Source organism: Penicillium malachiteum, assembly GCF_028827825.1.
Source record: "Penicillium malachiteum strain IBT 17515 chromosome Unknown utg000003l:1.0-4950554.0:1.0-4952489.0, whole genome shotgun sequence".
NCBI classification, from domain to species: Eukaryota; Fungi; Ascomycota; class Eurotiomycetes; order Eurotiales; family Aspergillaceae; genus Penicillium; species Penicillium malachiteum.
The window spans coordinates 263,329-275,457 of NW_026643096.1; the positions used below are offsets into that span (position 1 = coordinate 263,329).

Genomic DNA, 12,129 nt, shown 5'->3' on the forward strand with positions numbered 1-12,129 from the left:
TATTCTCCCCTAAGTTGGGTTTCTTCGCCTTTCCAATCTCTAGGTTGTGGCAGAAATTCTTAATTTTATAAATCATCTTACGATCATGTACGACATCAACGTGCCCACTCAATTTGGGCCGGCTACCGTCCGTATCGGTCTTCCTCCTTCCTCTCTCCTCAACTTTCCCCCCGCCGAACTCCCTATTACCATTCCTGCTCCTCACGTCTCCGAATTCTCTTGGAAGCAACCTTTCAACATCCCCAATGATTTATATAATCAAGTCTTGGATGTCCGCGTACCAATTACCATCGCCAGCGTCTACGCCCTGACCGTGATCCTGATCAATCGCATCAACAAGAGCCGCGGATACAAGCCATGGGGTTTCAGTCACTCCAAGCTGTTTAAGCTGTTTGTGATCCTGCACAATGTCTTCCTCGCTATTTACTCTGCCTGGACATTTGTGGGTATGTTCCAGGCCTTTGGAAATGCCTGGTCTGATCGCGACCAGCCCAATGGATTGGCAGGTGTTGTAGACTCTCTCTGCAAGATCAATGGTCCGCGCGGATATGGTAATGCTGCGACATACAGCCGGTTCACCGATGAATGGTCTATTCCCAACCCGGAGTACAAGTTGACCAACGGTCTTCCTGACACTACTGATGTTGGTCGTCTCTGGAACCAGGGCCTGGCCTACTTTGGCTGGATCTTCTACCTCTCCAAGTTCTACGAGGTTGTGGACACTGCTATCATTCTCGCCAAGGGCAAGAAGAGCTCTACTCTGCAGACTTACCACCACGCTGGTGCTATGATGTGCATGTGGGCTGGTATCCGCTACATGGCTGCTCCTATTTGGATTTTCGCATTGGTCAACTCTGCTATCCATGCGATGATGGTATGTCAAGCTCCAGAAATCATTGAATATTAACACCAAACAATATTTACTAACGTGTGTCAATTCTTTAGTACACCTACTACACCCTCACTGCCCTCCGCATTCGCGTCCCCACTGCGATTAAGCGTAGCCTGACCACCATGCAAATCACTCAATTCGTCTTCGGAACCAACATGGCCGCTGCCTACCTCTTCGTCCATTACACTATCCCTTACCCCGTGGGCAGCACTGCTCTGCAGCATCTGTCCAACGTGGCCCCCGCCGTGGCCAGTGCTACCGCTGAGGCTGGTGCCATTTCCTGGATTAAGAAGCTTGCTTTCCGCGCTGCTGGAGCCGAGGGAATCGCAGAGAACGTTGGTGGCGCCGCCGCTGCCGCTGTTACTGGCTCTGGATACACCCAGGAGATGGTGACCTGCATGGACACCACCGGTCAGGCATTTGCCATCTGGCTGAATGTTTCCTACTTGTTGCCCTTGACCTACCTATTCATGCGATTCTTTGTCCGCTCCTACCTTAAGCGCAAGGATCAGGGTACCAAGCAGGCCACTCACTACGAAGCCGCTGAGAAGGCTAGTTTGGATGCTCTGAAGGGTCTGAGCCGCGAGATCCAGAAGGCCGCCATTGAGGGCGAGAACAGCGAGGCCACCGATGAGGAGTTCGTCAAGGCTCACGTGCAGAAGATCGCAGAGCAGAAGCCTACTCAGGATTCCCCCATTCGCACACGCGCATCCGCGGCCAACAAGGCCAAGGCTGTTGCTGCTGCTGCCGCTACTGCCAACCAGTCTGGCTCCGATGAGGGTTTCTCTCCTGTGCCCGCCAAGAAGGGTGCCAAGAAGCAGACCAAGGCCAGCCAGGAGGCTTCCTCAAGCGGCATTGAAACCAAGGGTCAGAACCCATTTGGTGTCTTGGGTAACGATGCGTGATTAGAAAGAGATTGAGGACTTGATTTTACATTTACCTTGGAGTCATGGAGTTCAATTTAAAAACATCCCATTTAGAGGGCATTGTGATTTGATATCACAGGAATGCCAGTCCCGCCGTTGATTCTTATCTGGAGGTCAAAGATCTTATATCTTGACTGGATTTCCTGTGCAATAAGTGTCTATTCTGGGTGGATTTGTGCTCAGGAAGAGCAAGCCTCTATGAGAGGATAGCCGATATGGCTACAAACATTATTGTCATGTGTAACTACAGACGATGATTTCCCAGCGATGCTTTTATTTCGGCTTCGGCTTCTATGGACATATTGATTGCTTTCAGAAATGATTGGCAGTAATGTATATTACTATTTGATTAAAAAAATATTCAACTTTTAAGTACTTCTTATCACTACTACTACACATGTGCCGCTAGTACTATGTAATTCTCCGAACCTATGTACATCATGACCACTTGAATTGATGATGCAACTGCGGGCCTTATCACATCAGCTAGACCACTTTCAAATCAACAGCACATGTGTGCACATCCAAAGCTTGATGTGAGATCATGAGCATGCAGCTGGGCACCTGTGCATGGAGCTGATATCACGACTCGGAGTCAATCTACGGTCCAATAATTCATGAAATAGGAAGGTCAACTGCTTATGATACATGTACTCGGGTGGTACTCAGAGCTCGATACTACAGGGCTAAGATGTAGCTAGGATCTAGGTTAGTCTACGGGTGCCGAACCCCGATATCAATCAGCCCATGGGTTGTCACCATGGGTAGGGACATCATATACGAAGACGCTCGCAATGAATCACCTTAAACAGAGGCTCTGTCGGCTTGAACCGAGCAAGGAGAGAATAAACTCTGAAACACTTCCATTTAGAAAAAGCCTGAGCAATTGAGTCATGTAGAAATGCATCAGAGATCCATCAAAGATCCATCAAAGATCGAGGAGATTCCGGAATTAAGATCTTAGTCCCGATGCGGAGATAAGAGACGTAAAATAGAATGAAAATTATTAAATCAGCCTTAAATCCATGGAAATCAGTCACAATGAACTTGGCAAGTTAATAAGAATTCCCATCTTGCTTAGACAATGGCGTTCTGTTGTGCTGATTAATAACTCGTATTTCAAATCCCGAGGTCCTAGGGCGTCCAATCCTCTTCGACTTCATTCTGTAAGCATTTGGTAGTGGAGATCAGATTATCCACTTTAGCATCATTGCTAGTTTATAATTGGCGGGTTCAATAATCGGGATCGGGTCAATTCAATTATTCAAAACTGCGATAGTGGATCTTGACGTGCTCGATACATTTAATGTTGAGTAGAACACGACCGTTTTAAGAAAGAAAAAGTTCAAAAAAGTTCAAAAAAGTTCATTCGAGTCATTTATTGATTTATAACATGGATTACGTTCATCATCATTCATTGGTTCCTCATAAACCCTTACAAATGATGCTGGCCTTAATTCCTAATCCCGTACTATGGAGATAGCAGTACTTACGGGTCAAGTTGTAGTTGCAGACATGGGCATGCATTGATAAATAGCTATGTATTTTCTTCCATATCAGATTCTATGTATCCCATCATTCAATCCATTCATATCATTTTGGTCTGATTTGATCACTTTTTGTATCTTATCTTCCATCTCATCACACTCGGAAGAACCCGATCACATATATCGATTATTCGATCCGACTATCAACATCTGAATACTACTCACAGTGGTAAACTCCAATGGAGGCTGTCATTCGAGAGGCCCCAATCGGCCAGTTAATTCGGTACTTTACCAAAAACAAATACTTCCAATACCCTGAAGAGAAGCCTGGCTTCGAGCTTCCCCAAAACATGGGTACAGATTATGCAAGAGCTCGACAGTCCGAAGAATCACAAGAAGAATACTAGCGCCGAGAGAGAAGAGGAGCGATCATCTGACCCAACTTCTAGCGGTCGGGCAAGCGATGCTAGCAGTCATTCATTAACGCTGAACGAGGACGAACTTGAAGCGAATCACGGACTTGAAAATCTCGAGAAAACCCAGTCAACACCAATTACGCCGAAGAAGACAAGAGATGGACATATTCTTGTTGATTGGTACTATACCGACGATGCAGAGAATCCCCATAACTGGTCGAATCTCAAGCGCGCGCTTATTGCTACCATCATCTGTCTTTATACATTCGTCGTCTACACAACCTCCGCCATCTATACATCCTCAGAGCAGGGAATTATGGAACGATTTGGAGTTGGCGAGGTCGTCGTTACCTTGGGCCTCTCCTTGTATGTTCTTGGATATGGTACTGGTCCCTTGATCTTCTCGCCATTGAGTGAGATTCCCATCATCGGACGAAACCCTGTCTACATCATCACCATGTTTCTTTTTGTGATTATCTCCATTCCGACCGCGTTGGTGGGCAACTTCCCTGGTCTGATGGTGCTGCGATTCCTTCAAGGATTCTTTGGCTCACCCTGCCTTGCCTCTGGTGGAGCTTCCATCGGTGATATGTATAGTCTGCATTCTCTGCCTTATGCTATGATGGCATGGGTTGCGGCTGCATACTGTGGACGTAAGCCATCCCCTACATGATCATTGAAGTTGTTCTTGTAACTAACAAAGCCTCCAGCCGCTCTTGGTCCCCTGCTTAGTGGATTCGCCGTTCCAGTCGAAGGCTGGCGCTGGTCTCTCTATGAATCCATCTGGGCCTCTGCCCCAGTCTTCATCTTGATGCTCCTCTTCCTCCCCGAGACCAGTACTCCAACGATCCTGCTACGTCGCGCTCAGCGCCTTCGAAAGATTTACAATGAAAAGCGCTTCATGTCTCAATCCGAACTCGATCAACAACACATGAAAATGGGTGCCATCGCCGTGGACGCTCTGATCAAGCCCATGGAAATCACAATCAAGGATCCCGCCGTGCTCTTCGTCCAGATCTACACAGCAATCATCTACGGAATCTACTACTCCTTCTTCGAGGTCTTCCCCTTGGTATACCCCATTGACTACGGCATGAGCACCGGTCAAACCGGTTTAGTCTTTCTCTGCATCCTTGTATCCTGCATCATCGGTATCGCTAGCTACTCCGCCTACCTCTATTTCTGGATGAATCCTCGCATCGACAAATATGGCTGGCCCGTTCAAGAGTCCCGTCTACTCCCAGCACTCCCATCCTCATTTGGACCTACGATCGGACTATTCCTATTCGCCTGGACAGCACGAGCCTCAATCCACTGGATCGCCCCAACAATCGGCATAACAATTTACGGTGCCACTGTATTCGTTGTGATGCAATGTATCTTCGTTTACATCCCATTATCGTATCCCAAATACGCGGCCAGTTTATTCGCAGCGAACGACTTTTTCCGAAGTGCATTGGCTTGCGGAAGTGTACTTTTCGCACACCCTCTTTTCGGAAACCTAGGCGTGGCTAAGGGAGTCAGTCTCCTAGGTGGATTGAGTGTGATTGGTATTGTTGGAATCTGGCTACTTTACTTCTACGGAGCTAGACTTCGGGCTCTGAGTAAATTTGCCATTTTCGAGGAAGAGTGAATCTGAATTTGAAACATGGGGGAAATGAGAAATGAGGCTGTTCTTAGCTCTATCATTATACGAGCTCCGATCAAGCGAGATCCCAATTCGGTGATAAAGCGGTGGATTGATGACTTTATGCTTTGCATTATAGTAGATGGCGTGATATTAATTAATATTAATGTATTTAGGTATTCATAAAAATAAATCTACTCTCAATATCAACATTGAATTCCTGGTAATGAGTCCAGTTCACAAGGTATAGCTCCAGCCACAAGTAATTTGCGAGTAAATTGATTTGCCTAAGTGGCAATATGAGCACTTCATACGCATATTGAACACTCCAAAGTCCCCACAAAATACCCCAGGACCCTTGCTGAATGGAGGAAAAATGTCATTGCGGGAGTCCGGCGCCATGCGGGGGAAGACAAGATGTGGAGCTTCGCTTAACTACTTGCAAATTAGCAATACTTCCAACTAGGCTAAACAAGAGTATAGCCATCTCCACATTTGCAACAACCCCGACAAAGTGGAATTCTGACCCGAGACCGATCAAGAAATGCGGTCCGAGTTCATATGCAAGATGCAACGCTATAAATTGAGCTATTTCAACATGGCTATTATCTCCAGAACACGCCATTCCGTCCTGCAGCGACGGTCTCATTCGCTTCAAAATGGCTCCTCTGAGTAAAGTTCTCTCTGGAATCACTCTGTTAGCTTTGAGTCTCCCTTCAATTGCTACTAGCTCTAGTAGTACTGAAGATTCGACGACTCAATGGCCACTTCATAATGATGGGCTTAACAAAGTTGTGGAGTGGGACCATTACAGCTTCCAGATAGAGAACCAGCGAATTTTTGTCTTCTCAGGTGAATTCCACTACTGGCGAATTCCAGTTCCAGGTCTCTGGAGAGATATTCTGGAGAAGATCAAAGCCGCGGGTTTCACTGCGTTCTCATTCTACTCTAACTGGGCATACCACGCACCAAACAATGAGACTTTGGATTTCTCCACGGGCGCCCACGACATTACACCAATCTATGAGCTCGCCGAGGAAATTGGTCTCTATATCCTCGTTCGTCCAGGACCTTATATCAATGCTGAAACCACTGCTGGTGGATTTCCACTTTGGTTGACGACGGGAGATTATGGAAGTCTGCGAAACAATGACACCCGGTACACCAAGGCCTGGACACCTTACATGACTGAGATGGCCAAGATCACCAGCAAGTATCAGGTAACCAATGGACACAATACAATTGGATACCAGATTGAGAATGAATATGGCGATCAGTGGACTGATGTTTCGGAGAAGACTCCTAACAATACGGCTATCGCGTATATGGAACTTCTGGAAGCGAATGCCCGGGACAGTGGCATCACAGTCCCCTTGACAGCCAATGACCCAAATATGAATTCTTGGTCCTGGGGAACTGATTACATAAATGGAGAAGGAAATGTTGATATTGCTGGAGTTGACTCCTACCCATCCGTAAGTCAACTCTGCGTATTAAACTGATCGGATGAACTAACAACATTGAATCTAGTGCTGGACTTGTGATATCAGTCAATGTGACTCAACCAATGGAGCCTACGTGGCATATCAGGTAGTTGACTACATCGATTATTTCACAGACTACCAGCCCACTCTACCCGGATTCATGCCCGAATTCCAAGGAGGTTCATACAACCCCTGGGGCGGACCGGAAGGCGGTTGTCCCGAGGATACGGGAGCCGACTTTGCCAATTTATTCTATCGTTGGAATATCGGCCAGCGCGTCACAGCTATGAGTCTTTACATGATTTTCGGTGGAACCAACTGGGGAGGTATTGCTACCCCAGTCACAGCAACCAGCTATGATTACTCTGCGCCTATTTCTGAGGATCGTTCTATTGGATCAAAAGTACTATGAGACAAAGCTGCTGGCTTTGTTCACACGTACCGCAAAGGATTTGACCAAGACTGATCTCATTGGTAATGGAACTCAGTATACTGATAACTCGGATGTGCGCGCGTATGAGCTGCGAAACCCCGATACCAATGCCGGATTCTATGCTACTTTCCATACCAACACATCGACTTCCACAAACGAGGCTTTCCACCTGAAGGTTGACACCTCTGTTGGTAGCTTGACTATTCCCCAGCATGGAAGCGTGATTCGTCTGAATGGACACCAGTCCAAGATCATTGTCACAGACTTTACATTCGGATCTGAGAAGCTGCTCTACTCTACCGCCGAGGTTCTGACATACGCAGTCTTTGATAATGTCCCCACTCTAGTGCTCTGGGTTCCTACTGGGGAGTCAGGAGAGTTCAATGTGAAGGGTGCAAAGACGGGATCAATCAAGTCATGCTCTGGATGTTCAAATGTGAAGTTTGTCAAGGAGAACGGAGGATTGACTGCGACTTTCACACAATCCTACGGGATAAGCGTTTTGGAAATCGACAGCATCCGCGTGGTCCTTCTTGATCGAACCTATGCCTACACTTTCTGGGCCCCTGCTCTGACCACTGATCCATTTGTCCCTGAGACCGAGAGTGGTAAGTTTAAAATCCCTTTATTTGAAAGGTACGCTGCTAACAAAGATACAGTCCTGGTCTCAGGACCCTACCTCGTCCGTAGCGCCAGTCAATCCGGATCAAAGCTTGCAGTGACCGGAGATATCGTCAACACTACTACTATCATCGAAATCTTTGCCGAGGAGAAGGTCAATTCCGTGACATGGAATGGCAAGAGTCTTAAGACTACCCGAACTGCATACGGTAGTCTTAAGGGCTCTGTCTCCGCTCCTCAAGCTATCAAATTGCCGGCACTCACCTCATGGAAGTATAAGGACAGCTTACCCGAGCGATTCGCTTCTTATGACGACTCTGGTGCCGCATGGGTTGGTAAGTATCAAGAAACAAAAAGCTATATGTGAATGAGTAGCTAATTTCACCTAGCTGCGGATCATATGACAACTCTGAACCCTCGCACCCCTACATCTCTGCCAGTTCTGTATGCCGATGAATATGGTCAGTCTATTATCTCAGAAAATCATTTATTATTCCAAAGCTAACTCGCTTATAACAGGTTTCCACAACGGTATCCGTCTCTGGCGTGGATACTTCAACGGCTCTGCCACAGCCGTGAGCCTCAACGTTCAAGGAGGAACAGCATTGTAAGTTCCTCAATTCTATGATTCAAATACATTATCTAACCCATTATAACAGCGGATGGTCAGCCTGGCTAAACGGCGAGCTCCTCGGCTCCTTCTTCGGCGACGATGTTTCAGAGCAATACAACCTCACACTCTCCTTCAGCAATGTAACCGTGAACAGCGATACACCCAACGTTCTCCTGGTCGTCCACGATGACACCGGACACGACGAGACAACCGGCGCACTGAATCCGCGTGGAATCCTCGACGTGAACCTCGAGGGATCATCATCCGGATTCACTCACTGGCGCCTCGCAGGTACAGCCGGTGGCGAATCCAACCTCGATCCCGTTCGTGGAACCTACAACGAAGATGGATTATACGGTGAACGAGTTGGATGGCATTTACCCGGATTCGACGCATCCTCCTGGACGAGTGTTAAAGATTCGGATCTCAGCTTTGAAGGCGCTACTGTTCGATTTTTCCGTACAACTGTCTCGTTGGATCTTCCATCTGAGCATGATGTCTCTATTTCATTTGTTCTGGGAGCTCCATCCGGATCACCGCTTACATACCGTACACAGCTTTTCGTGAACGGATACCAGTATGGACGGTTTAATCCTTATATTGGAAACCAGGTTGAGTTCCCTGTGCCCTTGGGTATTCTGAACTACAATGGTGAGAATACGATCGCTGTTGCTGTTTGGGCACAGTCGGAGGAGGGTGCTGGTATCTCGGTTGATTGGCAGGTGAACTACGTGGCTACAAGCTCGTTGGATGTGAGTGAGATTAATGACGCGAGTCTGAGGCCAGTTTGGACAAAGGAGCGCCTCCAGTATGCTTGATCTTCCACTTTTTAGAGTTGGAAGTTCAGGAGTTAAACAAGCTACTTATTGAGAAAATAAGAGTGATGAATTCAATAAGGTCAATGCCTTTTATCATATCAGCCATGAAGTCTCAACTTCCATCTCCATTTAGAATCAATAATCCAGGGCTGTATGTGATGAAGCCTAGATACACGTCTGCAAAGATGAGATGGAGTATTTTAGAACGCAATCAAACCAAGTATCGGAACCCACGGCTTCCAGCCTGACTAGGAACAGCTCCTTCAACTTCATCACCCCGATCCAGCTTCTTATTAAGACGAACCAGAATGAAACGAAGAATGGTCGCCGCCACAATCGCCATGAAAGCAGTACCACAATTGACAGCCATAGCCGGGACTAGAAAAATCAATTAGTATAAAAAACCACAGCTTGAAAGTATGGTTAGCATACCAAAACGCGGTGCATCACTATTCGGATACATGTAGCTAGCATAAATGCTACTCGCATTACTGATCGCATTGATCATTGCGAGAGCAGCAGCGCGCTTGGATGCTGGACGTGGAAGGGTATTTGAGATCCATCCCAGAGCAACAACGTATCCAGAATAGAAGGATGGGACCATGAGCATCATGGATACATAGCGAGGAGCGGTACCTGTTGTAGAGGCTGCAATGATGAATGCTGCGACAGAGATGTAAAGAGGAAGTGTAATATGGAAGTAGCGTTCGCCAGTACGATCCGCATGCCAGGCGTTAGCGAAGGCACAGATCACGGCTAAGCAGTATGGTGGCGCGGTGAGAAGCAAGGTTGTGATATTGCTGTAGTGCAGAGTTTTGACAACCGTTGGAAAGAAGTTGGTGACAGACGCGGAGGAAACAATGCCGAGAATGAGGAAGGTCTGTCATTTAGTTCATTAGCAACTCCTCTGTCGTGCTTTGTATAATTCAGGACATACCAAAACCCAGGTTTTGATATCGGTCACTGCAAGCTTAGCGCCGTGCAAGAACGACTGCTGCTCACTGTCGACCCAATCATCTTCACCAATATCTTCCTCCAAACGCCATGCAGCCAGCTGCTTTTCCTCCTCAGAGAGCCAAGGTGTGGTTCGAGGGAAGTTAGGCAAGACCCACATGGAGATAAAAGCGACGGCAATAGTGACAGCGCCCTCGATGATGAAAAGCCAGCGCCTGAACGTGTCAGCATTTTACTTATTTGCACCCATGGATGTACACGATAGCTTACCAAGCTCGAAGGCCTTTAGCACCTTCCATGCCGTTCAGAATACCCGCAGCAATGAGACCAGAAAAGGCACCCGAGAGCAGGGAGCCCGAGTAGAGAGCAGCGGTGCGAAACCCAAGTTCCTTGCGCGTATACCATGCACTCAGGAAGTAAAGACATCCGGGCTATAAGAAAAGGTCAATATCTCTCTTCCTTTCAATTTAAATTTCGTTAGAACATACAAAGTATGCGGCCTCGATAAAACCCAAGAAGAATCGAATAACAACCAGACCAGCGAAATTCTGAGCAGCGGCGGTACATGTCGAAATGATTCCCCAACATATCATGGCCACAGGTAGATAAATGGCAGGTTTTCCGAATTTGTTGAGTAGCAAGTTAGAAGGAACTGGACATCGTCAGCTTGATGAATATTGATCCAATTTCAGGTATCACTCACTCTGCATTAGCAGATAACCGACAAACAGAATACTGACGCAGGTCTGTCACCGGGTATGAGTTTATTAGACACAACAATGATCAATAGCAAAACATACTGCAAACTGGTTCCCCACGAGACCAAGATCCGATTCGAGTCCAGCCAGACGAGCAGAAGCCTAAACATAGGTAAGAGTAATCCAAACCAAGTAGTCCTAATGCCGAACTAACGATGTTGTTTCTGTCCAGGTAGTTGAGAATGTACATGATGATGATCATGGGGAGTAGACGAATGTCGATCTTGCGCACGAGAGCCTTCTCGGCCTTGATTCGCTCTTCAGGACTCAAGCCAGCAACATAGGCCGGGGCCTCTTTCCTTGGGTTTGGTCTGTCCGCATTGGCGACAACCTCAACATTGTCCACATTTGCTTTGTTGATGCCCGGATCCTCTGGATTTGTGGGATCCATTTCGAGTTTATCCAGTCTTGGAGAGAAGGATGTGCGGTATGATGAGAAACAATGATGATCTTCGAAAGACTGGGGAAATCTCCGAGAAGGATAGAAAGATAGCGAGGCACGCAAGGGGTGAAGAGGAGAGAAGAAAGAGAAAGAGAGACGAAAGATACGAAGAAAATTAAATCAAGATTATCAAAGAAGATTTCAGTGTCTATCAGATAATTTCTGGGATAACCCGTTAATGAATGCCAAGCTAAACTCCAGAGGAACAAGTCCGGGGTGTAACATGGGGAAGAGGGTCCGACTGTAACCCCCGCAAGTAGTTAGTGCTCGGGAGTATAGCGAGAATGTCTAATACCCCCACTAGAATAGAAGAAAAGTCTCCAATAATCCAATACGGTGTGAAATAATCGGGGAACAAGGGATGGATCCCGACGGCGTTTTCTTGTGTTCAAGTTTGCCGTCTCCGCTAGTTTTGCACAGTTTTACATAGTAGACTCGGAGTTCTTGCGGGGGTGGATCAGGGTCCAGTTGAATCCCGAGAATGGATCCCTCGGTTCAACCTTGGAAGTGCCCAAATGATGATGAAGAGAGTGAAAGGGGAAAGATCATCCGTGTGGGGGATTTAACGTCACTCACATGTGGAATTAGCGTGGGGGGTAAACTTTGTATTCCAACATTGAAGTACCTGAAATTGGAGGGAAGACCCTGGAATGACAAG

At 47.0% G+C, this 12,129-nt stretch overlaps 4 protein-coding genes across 4 annotated transcripts; 3 read left to right on the forward strand and 1 right to left on the reverse strand.

The window, feature by feature from the left end:
• Positions 1-85: 85 nt before the first annotated feature.
• N7483_006421 (elongation of very long chain fatty acids protein) lies at positions 86-1,797 on the forward strand (the record flags this gene model as incomplete). Its single annotated transcript, XM_057089858.1, has 2 exons — positions 86-874; positions 946-1,797. The coding sequence occupies 2 exons, from the start codon at positions 86-88 to the stop codon at positions 1,795-1,797; spliced, it is 1,641 nt and encodes a 546-aa protein (XP_056944599.1).
• Positions 1,798-3,544: 1,747 nt separating this feature from the next.
• N7483_006422 (MFS transporter) lies at positions 3,545-5,354 on the forward strand (the record flags this gene model as incomplete). Its single annotated transcript, XM_057089859.1, has 3 exons — positions 3,545-3,684; positions 3,755-4,374; positions 4,432-5,354. 3 exons carry the CDS (start codon positions 3,545-3,547, stop codon positions 5,352-5,354), a joined length of 1,683 nt encoding a protein of 560 aa, XP_056944600.1.
• A 653-nt stretch (positions 5,355-6,007) lies between these two features.
• N7483_006423 (glycoside hydrolase family 35 protein) lies at positions 6,008-9,317 on the forward strand (the record flags this gene model as incomplete). The annotated part of the gene is made up of 7 exons (XM_057089860.1): positions 6,008-6,823; positions 6,879-7,235; positions 7,282-7,873; positions 7,925-8,221; positions 8,276-8,347; positions 8,406-8,493; positions 8,546-9,317. 7 exons carry the CDS (start codon positions 6,008-6,010, stop codon positions 9,315-9,317), a joined length of 2,994 nt encoding a protein of 997 aa, XP_056944601.1.
• Positions 9,318-9,528: 211 nt separating this feature from the next.
• N7483_006424 (putative MFS transporter) lies at positions 9,529-11,420 on the reverse strand (the record flags this gene model as incomplete). Its single annotated transcript, XM_057089861.1, has 8 exons — positions 9,529-9,695; positions 9,750-10,197; positions 10,255-10,486; positions 10,542-10,702; positions 10,760-10,923; positions 10,975-11,017; positions 11,072-11,131; positions 11,184-11,420. The coding sequence occupies 8 exons, from the start codon at positions 11,418-11,420 to the stop codon at positions 9,529-9,531; spliced, it is 1,512 nt and encodes a 503-aa protein (XP_056944602.1).
• Between the last annotated feature and the right edge of the window lie 709 nt (positions 11,421-12,129).